The sequence below is a fragment of the Chelonia mydas genome, chromosome 21, assembly GCF_015237465.2.
Source record: "Chelonia mydas isolate rCheMyd1 chromosome 21, rCheMyd1.pri.v2, whole genome shotgun sequence".
Lineage (NCBI taxonomy): Eukaryota > Metazoa > Chordata > Testudines > Cheloniidae > Chelonia > Chelonia mydas.
The window spans coordinates 2391885-2409921 of NC_051261.2; the positions used below are offsets into that span (position 1 = coordinate 2391885).

Here is an 18037-nt window from a genome sequence, read left to right on the forward strand (position 1 = left end):
AAAGAAATCCCCAGAATCCTTTCTGATTTTGTGTCTGTCTCTCTGTCTGTTGTATGGATCATGGAGTGTAATTTAAGTGTGTTAATTAGGAGAGGTGCAAGTTAGTTGTGGAAACCAAGGCTGCTTGTTGATGTTGGGGAATGTCGTTGGGGTGGAAGGGGATGTAGTTTCTGTGGGGACTGGAAGCCAAGTCTCCATTGTTTTATTCCTGGCACCGCCTTTGGACAAATCCGTGCAGAATGCTAGCTAGGTTCACCTGGGTATCTCTCACCTGGTCAGCTGCAGGGGCCTCAGTCATTAGTGTACCTCTGACTCTGTTTCAGAGTAACAGCCGTGTTAGTCTGTATTCGCAAAAAGAAAAGGAGTACTTGTGGCACCTTAGAGACTAACCAATTTATTTGAGCATGAGCTTTCGTGAGCTACAGCTCACTTCATCAGATGCATACTGTGGAAACTGCAGAAGACTTCTGGTCTTCTGCAGTTTCCACAGTATGCATCCGATGAAGTGAGCTGTAGCTCACGCTCAAATAAATTGGTTAGTCTCTAAGGTGCCACAAGTACTCCTTTTCTTTCTGTCTCTGTTATCTACCTGTGGCATACAGTAATGCGGGGATCTGGGGGCTGTAACACTTCAGTCTAATCCAGATTACTGGGCTCAATGCAGGGATAACTGGCAGGGGTTTAGTGGCTTGTGAGGTGCAGGAGGTCAGACAGATGATTTGGTCATCTCATCTGGCCTTAAACTCCTGATACTTCTCTACTTCCCAAGTGTGTGTTTAAAGGGGATTAATGTAATGCTTAATGTGTTTAAGAGCTTCAGACCTTTTGATGAGAGGCAATTCCTTTGTGCAAAGGATCGTTTTCAATACAATTGCCCGGGGACTGTACAAACAATTGTTGAAAAAAGGCATCAGGCAACTTGGGTTAAGGTCAGTCAAGTAAAATCTTAACATGTTGTGTAAAACTGGCCTTGTCCTAAAAAGTTAACCAGTAACTACCACAGAGTTACCTTCAGTTTTAATATTACTGTACCTTTTTTTTTTTTTGCTTTTAATTGGATTTGAATTCATTTTAAAGTCCTGAATTTCTCCTGGGTTAGGGCTGTCAGGTCTTGTCAGATTGAGTCCTTCATTCTAATCCTACCCATTTGGTAAATTCCAGGTTAGCTTTTATTACTAGCCCTATGGCAATAACAGGCATTGTGCAGGGAACGCTCCATGAGTTGTGCTAGGCCTGCAGTGCCTGCTGACCTCTTACGTTCCGGGGTTACTACAAGACTTAGTTTCAGAGCAGCAGCCGTGTTAGTCTGTATCCACAAAAAGGAAAGGAGTACTTGTGGCACCTTAGAGACTAACAAATTTACTTGGCTTTACCCTGATAAAACGTCTCCACACTCCCCTTCACACCAGACATGTTTGCAGACAGTGTTTAGTGTGCTGTTCAGAGGCTATAAAAGCTGGACTGCTGCCCCTGATTTACAGAAGTGGCTTGTAAAGTGAATGCAGGGCTGCCGCCTTTGTGAGTGGCGCAGCTTTAGGAAAGCCTCTGCTGTGGGATTCTTTCCCAGATGCTTTGTAGCAGGAGCTAGAGCAGAACTAAATATGCAGATTAGAAGCACCCTCTTCAGCTTGCTTTTGAAATGTAAGTCAGCCTCTGAATTTCGTTTCTTAATCTTTCGCTTCCAGCTAATTATGATGCAGCCTTAATCTTTTATTTCCTTTAATGTAAGAGCTGGATGCATGTGTAATCATCCTGGGAGCAGACTGGGTTCTCTTACTGTAGCTTTTCATTCCGTTAACCCTCACATACGAACGTGTTGTTTAAATAAAATACTTGTGACCAGCCAGGGCTCCTGACTGTCAGCTAATCTGTGCATTTGTGGTTTAGTGAGCTCATTTGGGAATGTGAATCCTTCCTAGATGAAATTCCTCGGTTAGTGCGACCTGGAATTTTCATGTGCGCATAAACTATTAAATACCTTCCTGTTCTTCTTGCCCAAAGAAAGGAGGGTCTGAAATGAGCGAGAATATTAACTTACTGCAGCAACTGTCTGTTCCTTGGTGGGGTGGAGTGTGACAGGGAGTGTGTTGTGTGTATGTGGGGGGAGAGAGTGGGTTTTTGGGGGCCTGAGAGCATGTCAGCATGCTGTCTTATAAGTTCCGCCCCCCACGCACAGCATTCCACACTAATGGTTGCTTTGTCTCAGAGCAGATAAGCAGCCCGCTGTCAGAAACGAGGAGCTTTCAAAGGGCATTTCCGCATTCCTACAGTCAATGACAAGAGTGGCCACTTGACTTAAGGGGATTATGGGACATTTCCGGAGGCTGGTCAGAGCACAGTAAAGCAACACTGCGTTCACACTGGCGCTGCGGCGCTCCAGCGGGGGCGCAGCAAACATTATCCCACTCGCCGAGGTGGAGACCAGCAGCGCTGTAGCCACAGAGTCAGAGCGCTCTACGTGCCTTGCCAGTGTGGATGGGGAGTGAGCTAGCGCGCCCGGGGCTCCTTTATTGCGCTGTCACTCGCAAGTGTAGCCAAGCCCTCAGAGTCTTATAGAATTGCAGGGCCTGATGGCCTGTCTGTCCTGAGGACCAGTTGAGACCACTAGCGTAGACACACTGCCCCGATGTTATACGAGGCTTGTACAAAGGTAAGCGGAAGTGGCATTGGTGCAAAAAGGCACTCCGTAGCTATGCCCCAGGAAGAATCCCCAGTATGGAGAGCCAGCCACTTTGCCCATCCTGCTGTGCGTTGTTGTCACAAAATTGCCTGAGATTAAGGAGGAGGAGGGAGGAAGGAAATTAGCAATGTTTATTTATGGGGAGGGAAGGAAATTAGCAATGTTCTCTTCAGTTTGGGTGTCAGTGCCCACTCTGGAGAATGTCTGGGGAATATCTTCGCCCTTTGCCTTTGCATGCTGCTCCTCTTGTCCTGTCCTGGAATTCAGTTTGATGACTTGACAAAGTTTTGCTATTCGGGCACAAAGCAACTGCACGTTCAGGCCCTGCGTGTACAGCTAGGCACTGGAAACACAGTTAGAGCTCACACAATGCACTATTCGTTCACACGCTGGCCCAGGCTGTTTACAAAGAGTTTGTCTTGAAAGTTACATTTTTGCAGATCTAAATTAGACTGCCACAGGCCTTTGAGGGGAGATGTGGGAGGGCTCTGAGCACTTTCACCCTCTCATTATCTGAAGAAGATTGGAGTTTTAGCAATTCCCATTTTAATCTGTCTTGGCCCAATAACCTGTTAAGGGAGAGACAAATGAAATGGAGATCTCCAGCTCAGTGTGATCTTTACTCATTTTTATCATTGATGACAGGCACGTAAAAATCACTCGGGATGAAAGCTGACCTAATCAAAGGTGCTTTGTCCCCAATTCAGATTAAGCAGGTCAGTGTGAGTAAAATCCTCCTGCATTAGTGCTAGAGAGCACAGTGTACAACTAACTAGTTCCTTTCTCTGCTTAAAAAGCTTCCTACTCCTAGGACTTGTCTACACTAGAAAGTAGCATCACTTGATCTAAACCAGTCTAGTTAAAGCGGTACAACCCCCGAGTGTATATGCAGTTATTCTGGTAGAGAGATTTCCCTTCCTGTCTGAAAATGGGAATAATGGTTGAGGACACCCTTATTCTGGTATAGCTGCACCCACACTATGGGGTTGTCCTGGTATAACTGTTCAGGATTAAAAAAGAATCACGCCCCTAACAGAAATGGTCACACAGGACAAAACCTGGGGACACTAGGCCATGAAATCTTCTTTTTAAAGAGACTGGACAGTTATTGCTCTTTCTTTGAGGTGATTTGTGTTTAAAGCCAGCCCTGCAACATTCTGGCTGAGCAACCAACTCGTTCGTGTTAGGGCATGTCTACACTTGCCATTTAAAGCGGGAAAAGTCCCTTTTTTGCGCATAAACCGTGGGAGCATCTACACTTGCCAATGACTTTTTGCGGTGAAACTCAGAAAACCACCTCCACGAGAGGCGTACAGCTCTTAACAGTGATGCTTTTGCAGTGATGTGCAAGTGAAGACACGTTCTTCCTCTTTTACAGAGCTTTTAGCCTCTGCAGGATATCCCACCGTGCCTAGGTGACCACTCTGGCCAGCAGCTCTGCTGCTCTGACGCCAGGTAGACAGACGTCCACCCCTCCCCTGGAAGGCCCCGGAACTTTAAATTCGCCTTTTTGTTTTCTTGGCAAGTGCTCACTTATCTGGCCAGGTGACGATGCCTGCTCCATGGGATCCCCTGCTTGGAGCAATGCTGAACTCCTGGAGCTGATCAGTGTTTGGGAAGAGGAGGCTGTGCAGGGACCCAGGATGCCCTGCAATCACACGCCCCCTTCCCCCAAGGCCTGTCGTCAAAATGGAGAGAGCTGCACTGTGGAATAGCTGCCCTCAGTGCGCTGCTCTCATCAGGGATAGAAGTGCTGCAAATGTAAACGCTCACTTCCACAGGCGTCAGAAAGTGAGTACACAAACCAGTGCTTTCTATCACCGGTGAAACTGACAGCGCAAAAAGTCTGCAAGTGTAGACATAGCCTTAGACAGGTGAGTGAAATATCACTACTGTTTCTTCCCACGTCATGGTGAAAGTCAGGGAAATCTTCATTTGCACCTATGTTGGTAAACTTTTGTGAACATTTTGCTGGGCTGGCTTAAATTATTCCTGTGAGTTGAAGGAATCTCAGTTTTCCTTTTAACTGGGCCATGAACCTACATAAGGACAAATCCACATGCCTCTGTCCACATCATACACTGTACTCCCCCTCCCTGTTTACTTCCGGGAGAAGGATACAGTCTGAGCACAGCCTGGGAGCCAGGAACCTCAAGTTCTAATCCTGGCTCTGACAGAGATTTCCAGTATAGCTTTAGGTAAGCTACACTCAGTTCCTGTAAAATGAGTCTAAGGCCTGGTCTAGACACACGTTCTGTAGCTATACCAGTGTGACCCCATGGTGTGGGCATACCAGTGTAACTGTGAAAGTGCCTTGTATTGTTTACTATCCACTGTGCCATGCTGCTTAAAGGGGGGGCGGCACGTGTGTTGCTTCACCAAAGCAGGGAAAAATAATAGTTAAAAAGGAAAAATGGCTTGCAAGTCTACACTGCTGAACAAGGTGCAAAAATATGGAAGCACCTCTTCAAATGGGACTGTCCTTGGGAAACCTCATGCTATCTTACAATCAAAATGTGCAGGGAATAGTCTGCCTTCACTCTTCCTGACCTGCAGAACACATCTTTGCGAGAGGAGGGAGAAAAAGAGCACATACACAGGGCAGGTGTTACATGGTGAGGTAGAAACGCTGATAGAAGGCCCAGGAATGATGAATTGTCTCCAAGAGGGACTTTGATATTTTGAAAAATGGTCTTATTACCTTGCAGGGAAAAAATCAAATTAAGCTGTGAAGCTGGCATGCCTGGCTTTATAGGAAAAAACCAAAACCCTGCCTCCTGCAGGATCCGCAGGGAAAGCTTGTGGCTGTTCTGCTTACAAAAATCGTGTAGGTTAATCCCTTGGGGGCAGCCTTATCTCGGCAGGTATGCAGCAAGTCAGTGTTTGACTTCAGGCTACAGTGCTCAGAATGGTCAGGGCTGGTGCTGCTTTGGAAGGCTTTGTCCTCCCCACCGCTACAGTGAATTGTAATTAATAAGGGATTAGACAGTGAGCTATCACTGAAGTCCTGCCCCAAGCCTTCCCTGGACACAGGGAATTCAGTGTGTTTTGCAGATGATAAAAGAACGAGTCAGACTCTTAGGATCAAGGAATCCTGTAAATCGGAGATGGAAAAGAACTGTTAGGTTATAGTACATTTCCCAGCCAAGGGATGTTTGTTCCCTCCAGTATATATTTTCTATTGCTTTGTTCAACCTAGTTTTAAGCTACCTGGTTCTTGTTTCACAGGAGGCATTTTGTGCCTGAGCAGTGAGCCCTCTGTGGCTAAGTTATAATTGCCATATTGTGAGACTCAAGGACGTGAAGGCATAATTCTTTTTTTAAAAAAACCTGTCCCTTTTTAAAGTTCAGGCTGAAAATAGAATCATTACTTTATCGAGGGATTTCAGTGCTCTTTGCTGAGTGCAATTTGGCAGCACTGCCTACTCTCCATACCAGGGCTAACTCAAACAGTGATTGTGTGGCAAAGGATGCTTTGTTATGGACCCTGGGTAAAATGATGCCAGATGTGCTCTGAGTGGGCTGCCCTGTGCCAGGAGTGTAGCTGGCACTTACACACACAGGCCTCTGCTTCCTCTTCTCCGAACACTTTTGCACATTGATCTTAAGTGCTGGCAAATATGCCATGCAACAGGCCCAAAAATACAGTGTCTGCTCCAAAGAGCTTACAGCTGAAGAACACACCATAGGTGTGTGTTACTTGGAGGGGATAGAGTTGTTTTTGTCATTTGTGAGTCGGTGTTGTGAAAGAATCCCAGAGGGATTTGAATGTAGAGAGTAGTGGCTTGGTGAAATGGGTTTGTAAGGCCTTTTCCATGCACAGAGAAGCACAGAATGACAGAAACAGCCAGAGTGGGAGAAGGAAATTAGATTGCGAGCGCAGGTTACATCCTCATCTGGACAAGGCCCCAGAGATATGAAGGCATGAGGATAGCACAGTAACATGTTTGAAAAGTCTTAGTCTAGACAAGGCTCCAGCCTTTAAAATGGGCTAGATAGATTGAGCTAAAGCATAGGTTCCTCACTAGCATTGCAGCTGTTATCCACAAATGGCCTGAAAACAGCCCTGCATAAGTAACACACCTTTCACGCTCTGCGGGTTTTCTACATCCTGCAGACTGTGAATATGGTGCAAGAAACACATACCTCAAACGAGGCTGGGTGTCCTCTGAAAACACTGCTCTAGGAGCTTATTCGACCCCTAAATGTGGCTATCTGGAGATTCTCAGCTAATTCTGGGAATATCAACTGGTTTTTCTGTGAATTAACTCCTTGAATGCCTCTAGCCCCCACCCTTCAGCAGCTTGTACAGCTGATTGGTGGACATTCCTCAAGTGGAAATGCTTATTCATGTTGGGTCTTGAGTTATTACATCATGGCACTACAGGCTTATTTTGTGGTAACTGAAATAATTACTGTTCAGTCAGGATGAGGCTGTGATGTGGTGACATTTATGTGATCAGTTAATCACACACTTATTTTGAAAGACAGCCCATTCGTGTGTTCCAAGTGAGCTTTTAGTGGGAGGTTAGAAACACAATCTCATAGTGTAAGGCAATTAATTACCTTAATCATTACTTTGTTTTTTTCAAGGTGGGGGGGGAAGAGAATAATTTGCTCATCATGTTAAAATGGATTCAGCTTGTTAAATCCTTTCTGCCACTATGCAACAGATAATGGGCATTTTGTGTGACAAGTTCTCGTGAATGCAAAAAGATGCAAAACAGACGGGTTCTCTGAATGATGCATGTGACATGACACGCATACACAGATGCCACAGTATGAGCGGAACTTACTGTTTCTACTGACTTCCGACCCATTGGGTAGGTAACAAGGCACCAGGTCAAACCTCTGTCCTCGAAATTTACTAAGGGCGTGTCTACAGTTAAACCGCGGTAGCAGCACGGCTGTGGCTGCCCTTTTGTAATGCTGCACCGGAGACACACTCTCTGCTGACGGGAGGGGTTCCCCCTTCCGCGTAGTCAGTCTCCCTCCCTGAGAGGCAGTAGCTAGGTCGACAGAAGAATTCTTCCATTGATTTACACCGGGAGGTGAGGTCAGCGTAACTACATGTGGGTTTTTCACACCCCTGAGAGATGTAGTGATGCCGATGTAAGTTCTCCGTGTACACCAGCCCTTAGGTCTGAGACTGTGAGCTCTTCAGCACAGGGACCTTGTCTTTTAATATGGTGGCACAGCATGGGGCCTGACCTTGAGTGGTGTCTCTAGACAGAGTGATGTGAGAGATACTTCTGAGTATCAAGGGTACACTACTAGAGCAAGGGTTTTCGGACTTCCCGGGTTAGTGCAGTTACAAGGGTAGGCACAAACCGTATGTAAATCCTTATGTAAATGTGGAGCTGGGGATGGGTGCTCATTGTCATTATTCAAATCCAGATAAGGGTGTGCAAAATTTAGCCACAGACTGGGACACTGGAGCAGCTGGTGGCCCAGTGCAGTTTGGCATTTCAAGGCAAACAGCAGTCGCGCTTATGGGCTGTACAGTTTGGAGCCGCCTCTCCCCGGGGACTCCAGGAGGGGTTGCCTCGCCTCTGTAGCGAATGCAAGGGTTGCTGTCTAGGCAGAGAGCAAAGTCACCCCCCATGAACGTTGCACAGTATTTCCCTTCAGAATAGTGGTATTAGGTGCCCAGCTCTGCACTGCAGACCTGTGGATCCGTTCATGACTTGTTCTCTAGCAGCAGCAGCCATCTGTGCAGCTCTAACAGACTTGTCTAAGGTGCTCTTCTTTCCACCCAACTTTAATAATCAACGTGCTTTGATTGCTATTTGTGCCCATTACTGCTCAGGGCCCTGTGTGAAATGGCTCAGTCCAGTTCCTTGTGGGCCACCATCGCAGTGGCGTAGCTGTCCTCCTTGCTAGCAAGCTGGGTAGACTCAAGAATTGAACGGAGATAAAGAATGAATTACCCAGTCACCTTTGGAAAACAGGAAGTGGAAGGTGTGCTCCAGGTCAGCAAGGTGTGGTGTGGGGAGAGCGTTCAGTGCCACTGTACAGGTTACACCTGTGGTGAAGAAAAAAGAGAGTTTGTCTCTTGAATTGTCACCGTGGCACTTTTCTCATATGTTACTTTCACTCAGGGCTTCTCTACACTTGAAATGCTACAGCATAGACACTGCCTAGCTGATGGGAGGGGTTCTGTCGGCACAGGTAATACAACCCCTGGAGAGGTTAACCCAGCCGTTAACTCATCTTAACTACCATGCTTGGGGAGTGAAGTTTTCACACCCCTGAGTGAGGTAGCTGGGTGCCCTAACTTTTTAGTGTAGACCAGGCCTCAGTAGAGGGCAATAAAACTGCCTCTTGCTCATCTCTGCCTCTTGCTTAGCCCTTCCTTGTCTCTGGATTGATAATTCTGTGTTTAAAGGCAAGGCTGGAAAGTGTTCCAGGAATAAAACCTCGCTTTATCACCCAGCGTGGACCTGTATCCTCTGTCTACACTACTGATGTAGTCACTTGCCATTTCCTTGGCTCTCTGTTTACTGCTGGCCACTTGACTGAAGTAAGGCATTTGATCCGTCTTCTGGCATAGGCACTGAATCTAATTTTAAGAGTTGGAATTCTTGGAGTCCTCAGTATTGAGCAGGAACCAGCTGTTTTGTATTGGAAGTGATATCTGAGACTCCATCTAAACTGGTCCAATCCTGACCATGCCTCATGTTCCTTGCCTCTTGTGCATATAGGAATCTTTGTTCATAATCTGGGAGGAGGGTAGATACTAAGCACTACCCAGCAGGATAACTTACAGGAATCCAGAGCGATGCTGCTAGATTCTCTGTTTATTTCAGTGGCGTTACACCAGCAGGGAATTGACCAATGGTATTCTGCTTTTGCTTTCTTACCCTGTAGAGCCCATGTTTGCTGCGCCCTTCTGGCAAATGGAAGCAGTTCATAACTTCACTGTTTTACTTGAAGGTCTTCTAAATCAAGACTAGTTTTAAAGGCTGGTCGGGTTTTGTCCCATTACTTCATGAATCCCTTTCTCTAATTATATTACTGACATTGCGAAAAGACCCAGAAAGATTGTGTGCACGGGGATGTAGCCAGGAAGCTGCATTTTAAAAACTAGTGCACTGTCTGCTCTTTTTATTGACTGTTCAGATTTACAGAATTCCCAGACTCTGGGCTCTTTCATGTGAATGTCTATAAAATCCACGGTGTACCCAGAATTCATAATGGGACACAAGCAATAAGCCGTGTGGCCTATCCTGATGATTGTACCCCCCAAATTTGAGACCCACTTCTCGTGCTCAGAAGGATCCAAAGCACGTTTAAAAAGCAGCGACGTGGATACGTGCAATGCTGGGAATGCTCAGGCTCGTGACAGGTGTTCTGTGCAGTGCAGTAACTTGCCTACCAGAATCTGGCTAGGCCCCTGGGCTTACTCCTGACTGGCAGTGAAGTGTGCCGTAAGGACTTCTGCAAGTGGTGGGGCAAAGTAACCTCTGTTATGTGTCATCGGGGAGAAGGGATCTGCAGTGCACCCTCCTCCCCCAAACCAGCCCCACGCTGAGTTCTGGCATTGATGTGGAGCCCAAGTCTTGGTGCTGCACTTAAATGCACAGGGCTGCGTGGCCCATAAGAGGGCAGCACAAAATGAGCGATGTGTGCTGTGCCGTTGGCCTTCCTGGGGGCTGTGGCTCACCCGCAGCCTTGCTCTTGTCTCTGCAGCAATGGCAGCCATCAGAAAGAAGCTGGTGATTGTGGGAGATGGCGCCTGCGGGAAGACCTGCCTGCTGATCGTGTTCAGCAAGGACCAGTTCCCTGAGGTCTACGTGCCGACAGTCTTTGAGAACTACATTGCTGACATCGAAGTAGATGGAAAGCAGGTAACTTTCCTGGGGGTCTTGGGCCATCTGCGTTTGCCTAGCGCCTGTATTCCCAAGCCGTGGACAGTCTCTGCACGAGGGACTGTTCGGCTACAACTGCCGTGCGCTCGGCAGATCTGCTCGCTTCCCCTCTGATGGAACGTTTGCCGTGTGCTCTTCCCCTCCATCCGCCCGCTTCCTGCCATGCCGTCTGTCCAGTGACACAACTCATCCCCCCGTCCCAATGCTCTGGCCACGGCAGCCTGGCTCCTCAAGCCCTGTGCCAGGCATTGCTGTTGAGACTATTCGAGGTCTCTGCTATTTACCGTCTTTCTCCAGTACCTCCGAGAGGAGGAAAGGCCTTTCAGCGGGGGAGGAAGAGAGAAGCAAAGGCTGACAGGCTGCTTCCAGCAATGCTCTCCTCAACCCAGCATGCAGTGGCAAGCTCAGCAGGGTGGGCCCAGGGACGTGGATTAGGGAAGGGGCATTGCCTGGTCACCTTTAAATCTACCAGAATTAGCAAAGCAATTTAACTGTCTTAACTGAGAAAAATGGATTGCTTCCCCCAGAGAGAATTGCCACCGTTACAGCCTGTGACAGTTGGGGACTGGGGGGGTTGGTCGTCTGGTATGCTGCTGCCTTCTTTAAATCTCTCCTTCTCTAGGTGGAACTGGCCCTTTGGGACACAGCGGGGCAGGAAGACTATGACCGGCTGCGGCCCCTCAGCTACCCAGACACAGACGTTATCCTCATGTGCTTTTCCATCGACAGCCCAGACAGTTTAGGTAGGATCACTGGGGCCAGGGGAACAAACGTGGGGTTTAGGAACTAGAGTGAACTTCACCGCTATGCACAAAGCCGCTTGGTAAGTGGGTGGGCCTTGTGCTGCTGACCCGCTGCACAGGGGTGAAGTTCACTCTAAACAGGACTATTAACGTGTTCTTCCAAAACCATTAAGCCCAGGCTTGGATTGAGAGCGCTCTGCTTGCAGTCTGCGGAGATGAGTCTGGCCGAAAGCCTAGAATAGCCTGGAGAGGAACAGAAAAGTTCTTATTAGCAAACAAACTCGGCACTCAGTAGACTTAGAATGTCACGGCATCGCTCCTGCTCGGCTTCTGCAAGTCAACTCCTTCCTCTTGCAACCTCCTCAGCTGCAAAATAAATGGAGCCCTGTCCAACCCGCCCCATGCCCTCGCCGCTCATTCCTTCTGCAGCACCTGGGTGTAAACCCGAGTGGATAGAGAGGAGTCTGACACCTGACAATGTAGGTGTTGGCAGATCCAGGTATTGTCTGGCAATGTCAGGGCGAATTCCAGCGGATGCTCTGTCCTGGCTTTCAGGGATAGGGCCTGGGGGCCAAAATGCTTCAGCTGTTCTTGACAATGGCTGGGGCTCCTGAAGAGAGCCATGTGTCTGAGCTAGCACTAGTCACTTGCCAGGTCTTGATTTCAGCCTGGTCTCCCCTGTAGCCAAAGGGTGTATCATGCGCTCTCTGTCCTGCTCTGGGCATCAGCAAAAACCTACCCTGCTCTTATATATAGTGTATTTGCTTATGCTGCCAGAAAGAGATCCCAGAAGATGAGGCCTGCAGTCTATCCAGAACTCCCACCAGCCCCTTCTGCAACCTGCCTTAGGTGACTAGAGTGAAACCTGCAGGAGCAGAAGTGCAGATACCTTGTGGTACTTCCGCTCCATTCTCAGGCCCTCCATGCCCAACAAATTCCTGGCTTTCAGCAGGTTTATAGTGTCTTTTCACAGCCCACAAGAAGGCCGTAAGAAAGTGGAGCCAGGAGCACAGTTTTGCCAGCAAACCAGAACTCCATTGCTAAATCTAGTATCCAGTCTGGTTGTCCTGACATTGTGAAGATCTAGTCCAAACCCAGGAGAGCTGGTGCTCATGCTGAAGAGGATCTCTCCCTCCGTAGCAATGATCTCCTGTGCTGAAGAGGACATGATTCTGCTCCTCTCCTACCTGCCGCACTGGCAGTGTGTAATTCACGTGCTGGCAGTGCCTTCGTTAAAGCGGGTATGTTGAGGGGAGGTCTGACTCCCATTCCTGGCTGCCTGTGGTTCTCCCTGACCCTGGATATTTTGTGGCAGATGATCTACTTTCCTTTGACACTTCTTCATAGTAAAGAAAAAGAAATTTCTCCTGGGAAACCTGTTGTGTAACTTGTTCATGTCAACTTCAATCACTGCTAAGGCCTTGTCTACGCTCAAGAATGGCCCCAATGCAGTAACTGGTGTCACTGCATCATTGCTGAATCGGGGCTGTTTGTGAACATAGATAAGGCCCAAATCTTCATGCTTCCGTTTCAGTAGGGTGATGTGCTCGGCAGGCTGCAGGTGTAGGCAGAGGCTTTGAGGGAAGATAGGTATGAGGATGTTTCCCAGAGTGCTCTCTGCTTGGTACAGTGTCTCATCAGCTGCTTGGGAGGGAGGAGGGGGGCTGGCAGTGGGACTCTCTGGACCAAGGAGGAATTGGCTGCCTTGGTGCCATTGGCAAGAGAAGTCGCCTCCTCCATGCTCATGAGTGAACAATTGTCTGTCACAGCTGTGATTACAGCTCTTGCTAAACCACCCCATTTGGCTTGCAGGCCCGTGCATGATCGTACCACATCCTGCTCAAGTGCCCTTCAGTACTGTCCATCAGGGAGAGAGGGACTACAGTGCTCCTTTTCACAAGGAAATGGTGGCTAATTGCAAATGATGCTGTCCCTCTACCAGCTGGAATCAACACACTTGGCAGTCAGACCTCATGAGTGTTTGTTCCCTTCCCCCAGCTCCTTGGCATGTTCTCGCTCTCTGAAGGCCCTTCTGTTTGCCATGTCTGTAGGGGTGTCATTAGCAATGCTGCTGGGGTTTGGGTGGAGATTTTCCTTCACGCTTTTTTCAGTGGTGTGAAGAGCAGTGTCCGCTTGAAGCTGTGATGGGGGTATAGGACCCAGCCTCTCCGCTAATGAGACAGCCGTCAGGGTGTGCAAATAAGGCTCTCACCGTATCTCTGTCCTGTGCAGCTCAGCAGTACAATTTCTCCAGGAAAGAACCTAAAACATGTGCCTTTTTTAACGTCGTAGGAAGGCAGCAGTGGTAGCCTGGCCTGCAAGGGGGTTGCTGTGATTTTAAAAAGCCCTGTCAGCTCAGTGCAAAGTCCTTAACTGGTGCTTGGCTTTTCCAGAGAACATTCCTGAGAAGTGGACTCCGGAAGTGAAACACTTCTGCCCTAATGTTCCTATCATCCTGGTCGGAAACAAGAAGGACCTACGGAATGATGAGCACACCCGGAGGGAGCTAGCGAAGATGAAGCAGGTAAGGGGGCTACATCGCCTCTAGCGGCAATGCCAGCCTCCCTTAAAGGAAAGTTCCACCACATCTGTGCAGACACGTGTGCTCTTCTTGCTGTGCTGCGTAGCCCCATGGCAAGCGCAGTGCATCTGGGGCCAGGCATGTTCTGTGGGGATAAGTCAGGCCTGCAGCTACTTGTAACTTCCTCTTTCAGAGTGCCCTGGAGCCTCTCGTGCATTGAGGGGTAGAGGGTGGTCGCCCATTGAGAGCAGCTGCCTCTGCACGAGGCAATGGAGATCCCTGCTACACAGTAACAGGGCAGTCCCTCAGCTCAGCCCAGACTGACCTGCTGATGCCTTTCCCAGCTGTGCAGTTACTCCTGCGGAGGTTTACTGGCTGCTGTTGCTGCCTTGTTAATGTTCCAGGAGAATCCCAGTCCCTGAGAGGTGCAGGATATTCAAGCATTTCCAGAGACGATCCTAGCTGCTCTTCCAAAGAGGGAGGCACTCAGACAGGAGTAGTCCTGGTTGTATCAGTACCTAGAGATGCGGCGCTTCCCTGACTGCATGTCTGGCCTGCTTAACTCCGCATTCTAAAGGTTTATTTTGTAATGACTCTTAGGAGCCAGTGAAGCCGGAGGAAGGGAGGGACATGGCTAACAGAATCAACGCCTTTGGATACCTCGAGTGCTCTGCCAAGACGAAGGATGGCGTGCGGGAAGTCTTTGAGATGGCCACTCGGGCCGGCTTACAAGTCAGGAAAAACAAGAAGCGTAAAGGCTGCCCACTCCTGTAAAGCGGCAATGCCTGTGAAGAAGGTGACTGCCATCTGTACTGTATCTGTCTTTTCCTGCACCCCCCTCCCATGTGTGTGAACGGGGTACAGGATAGGAAAAGCGCTGTTAGGTCTGATGTCTAGAGAATACAATGTGGCCTGCACCCCACTGCCCAAAACCCACTACCTGAAGCACGTACGGGGAGGCGTCTAGTGCTGCTTCTCTGTGCCATGCGTGGACTGTCCTCCTAAGCCGGTCCTGGGCTCTGAAGAGCCAAACGTCTTTGGACCATCTTTGGCAGACACTTCTGTTTTGTATACACCATACAGTGCATTTGAGTAGCTCTCGGTGTTGTACTTCAGTCCCATTTTATACTAATCCCTCATCCCCTGTTACTGTCTGATGCTCTGTACAGATTCTCTGCAATATTTAATCTCTGCCTTCATACTGTTCCACTAGACTCTGCACAATAAGGAAGCTCTGACAGAGTCTGTTCTAAACCTTGCCTGTGGGTGTGTGTTCCTGTCCTGGAATCCTGGTTGTGTTTTTCTCTCCAAGCCAAGATTTTCAGCTGCTCCAGCTCCAGGGGGGTTTGGATTCTCCCTCTGGTTAAGGTGTACAGCACACCCACCAGCATTTTGTACACAGACTCACCAAGGCAGTCTCTGTTCTGTCTGCACTCAGAGCCTTGCCCGATTCCACCAGTGCTTTGCAAGGAGCTGTGCTCTGCTGCTCTCAGAAATGCCCTCTGCTGTGCTTTCCCCTTGGACCTGCCCTGTGGTGGTGTCGTCTTACCCTCTTTCAATAAAGTACGGCCTTGTAAAATAACCATTGGCTGGGTCGTCTTCTTACACACTGATGTTTGCCTTGACATTTGACTCCACCTGTACATTAAAATGCATAGTTGGGAGAATAAATGCAAATTGGCATTTTAATAACCGTAACTTAGCGCTTGTGCACCATTATTCTGCCCCATTAACACAGACCTCTCGGGTCTCCTGCTCCCCTCTCCTCTAGCTTCCTGGGGATGGTCTTCATTTATCCCCGTGCCATGCAGCTGGCTTGAGGGGCTAGAGCAGGGAGTTGCCAGTCAGGACTTCTTGGTTCTTGTGGACGAAATTCAATGGTTTTGTCCATAACTTGCCTAACCTTAGGCACAGTGCCTCCTACCTCGGCCACCCTGTTTGCAAAATAAGAGTCAGAACTACTTGCTTCACAGGCTGGCGTTCATTAACGCACCCTGAGCGCCCTGCAAACGGCCTGGAGAGGGGCAAAGGCTGCCTATTGCATCTTTCGGTTTCTTTCAAGCCCTAGTTCTAATCACCCTGTTTGACTGAGGTTCCCCACCTCTGCCTTGTCGGGCCGAGGGGAGGATGCCCAGCTACAACTAAGACGGGAGGGATGGGAGGATTCTACATCCCCTGCCAGCACAGGGGTTGAGCACTTTGGGCACGTTACGGAAACCGAACAGCTGAGCTGCTCTGGGGAGGCGAGTTCCACGATGACGAAATGCAAAAGGAAATGTCATGAGTGGTTTGGTCAGAGTCCTTATGTAAACGCTGTTCCAGGCTGGGCCATAGGAAATGGGGTGGCTCAGCTTTCTTCCCTAAGAAGCACAGTGTGTGTCTGTTCTGCACAGCTAACAGTGGTTATCGTCCGCAACACCTCATGCTGATTCTCTGCTGGGAACTCCCCAGTACGCCAGGGGTTTCTGCAGTGGGGTTTCACCCAATGCTCACATGAGATAGGGAAACTGAAATCTCTTCCCTTTTCCGCATTGGAACAAATAAAACACTTTGAAACTTTCTACAAAACCAAACTGAAAAACCAAACCCAACTTTTGGACTGATAAAAACCCTTTGATAAAGTCAAAACATTTTGTTATAATTTTGACTGTTTCAAAAAGTGATTTTTAAAAAAAGAGCAGTTCCGCTTTGATGTCAGTTGGGACAGTTGGGCACCATCACAACACTTCATTCTGACATTTTCTCAATAAAATTTCACCAGCAGCTGCATTCCCACAGGCAGTCTTGTTTTTGTGAAATGGCATTTTCTGATTGAAAACCGGGCTCTTGGAACGTTCTGTACACACTCTAGAAATGCTCCCTAGTTCCCCGACACTGAGCAGGGGGAGCAAATGCACATGTACGTTCAGGCCGGGCAGACAGACCTGGAGCATCCTGATGCTGTTGCCTGCTTTAATCATGAGCCTGAATGTTTGGAAGATGTCAGGTTTAGAGTAGGGGATCTTTGACAGGATTTGCGGGCACCAGGACTTTGTCCTCTCTCCTCCCTCTGAGCAGAGAGAAGAAGGATGTTTGAAATGAAGAAATACCACATTGCATCATGCCCAGAACACACCTTGGGGAACAGTACAGCCCTTTCTGTTGCCCTGTCCTGTTTGTGGGCAGCAGGAGTGGAGATAGAAAGCAGTACAAATGCCTAGCATAAGGCAAACCTGATACCTTTGTGTGTCTGCTGCATGGGTGAATGAATGCCCTGTCAGTGCTGGGTTAGTCTCAGATAACCTCCCCTGCCCATCTGGGAGCCAATTATTTGTGAACTGTCTGAGATGAGCCTGACTGCCCACCCCCCTCTGGTTTGGGTGCCGGTTCCCATAGAGCAGCATATTCCTAGCCTTCGGCGGGCCATGCACAGCTCCTCTAGGGCTTTGGGAGAAGGGGAGTTTAGGGCTGTGAGCAAAGGAAAGAGACCATGTGCTCCATAACTACATAAACATCCCATGAGCCAAAGCCTCTTACCAGCAAGGGTCTCCCCCCACAGCGGAACTGGCGCTGTGAGAGCGGTGACCAGCCTGTGCCCATCGCAGCACACGGCAGTGGGGCTTGCTGCCTGTGGGAGGACCCAAGGTAGGCTGGCGTGGCCGTGCTGGAGTCCCCGCTGTTAAACCCGACTGCAGCGTAGACAGGCCCTTCCCCAGGTGCCTTCTCCTTTCACAAGTCACTGGCCCCAGGGAGCTAGCCATGAGAGTGACACTGAATTGGAGAGCTGCTGAGCCTTGCTTGATGCGTGGCAGACAGTGCTGTGTGCTGTACTCAACATGCTTGTCAAGTGAGACTTCTCCAGTGGCAGACGGGGAGCTGCTGTGAGCAGCCCGTCATTGCACACAAGCCACTGGAAAACCAGTGCCCCTTCCCCTTACTGCTGCCACTTCAATTCCTTCTTCCTAACACCTCTCCTCTGCGGGAGACAAAGGCTTTGGCGTTCCAGCTGAGCCCCAGAGGAGCGACGTGGCCGGCCGGGGAATCCCTCACCAGACTCTGAACTCCCTCCAGCCAATGGATGGTATCCACGTTCGGCTGAGCGCCAGGGCCTGGGCTAGAGAAAAGCCAGGAGATGCACCAGAGCCCAGTCCTGCGGAAGGAAAACACTCCCCCTTCCCACTTTGTCTCTCCCTGGCAGGCAACCAACCAGCAAGGGAAGGGGCTGGGGCTCAGCTGGGGGTGC

At 49.1% G+C, this 18037-nt stretch overlaps 1 protein-coding gene across 5 annotated transcripts in view; it reads left to right on the forward strand.

Moving 5' to 3' along the window:
* Positions 1 to 15397, forward strand: part of RHOC (ras homolog family member C) — a 35612-nt gene extending 20215 nt beyond the window's left edge. For 2 of the 5 annotated variants that reach the window (XM_037884985.2, XM_027822087.2), the window contains exons 2-5: positions 10373 to 10530; positions 11174 to 11294; positions 13688 to 13818; positions 14416 to 15397. In XM_037884985.2, the coding sequence (XP_037740913.1) occupies positions 10375 to 10530; positions 11174 to 11294; positions 13688 to 13818; positions 14416 to 14589 (582 nt within the window). In that variant the 5' untranslated portion in view covers positions 10373 to 10374 and the 3' untranslated portion in view covers positions 14590 to 15397. Of the gene's footprint in view, positions 1 to 1482; positions 1642 to 4112; positions 4136 to 10372; positions 10531 to 11173; positions 11295 to 13687; positions 13819 to 14415 lie in introns of those variants that run through there. The other 3 variants (XM_043533426.1, XM_043533425.1, XM_043533427.1) reach the window with 3 other exon arrangements.
* The last annotated feature ends 2640 nt before the right edge of the window (positions 15398 to 18037 follow it).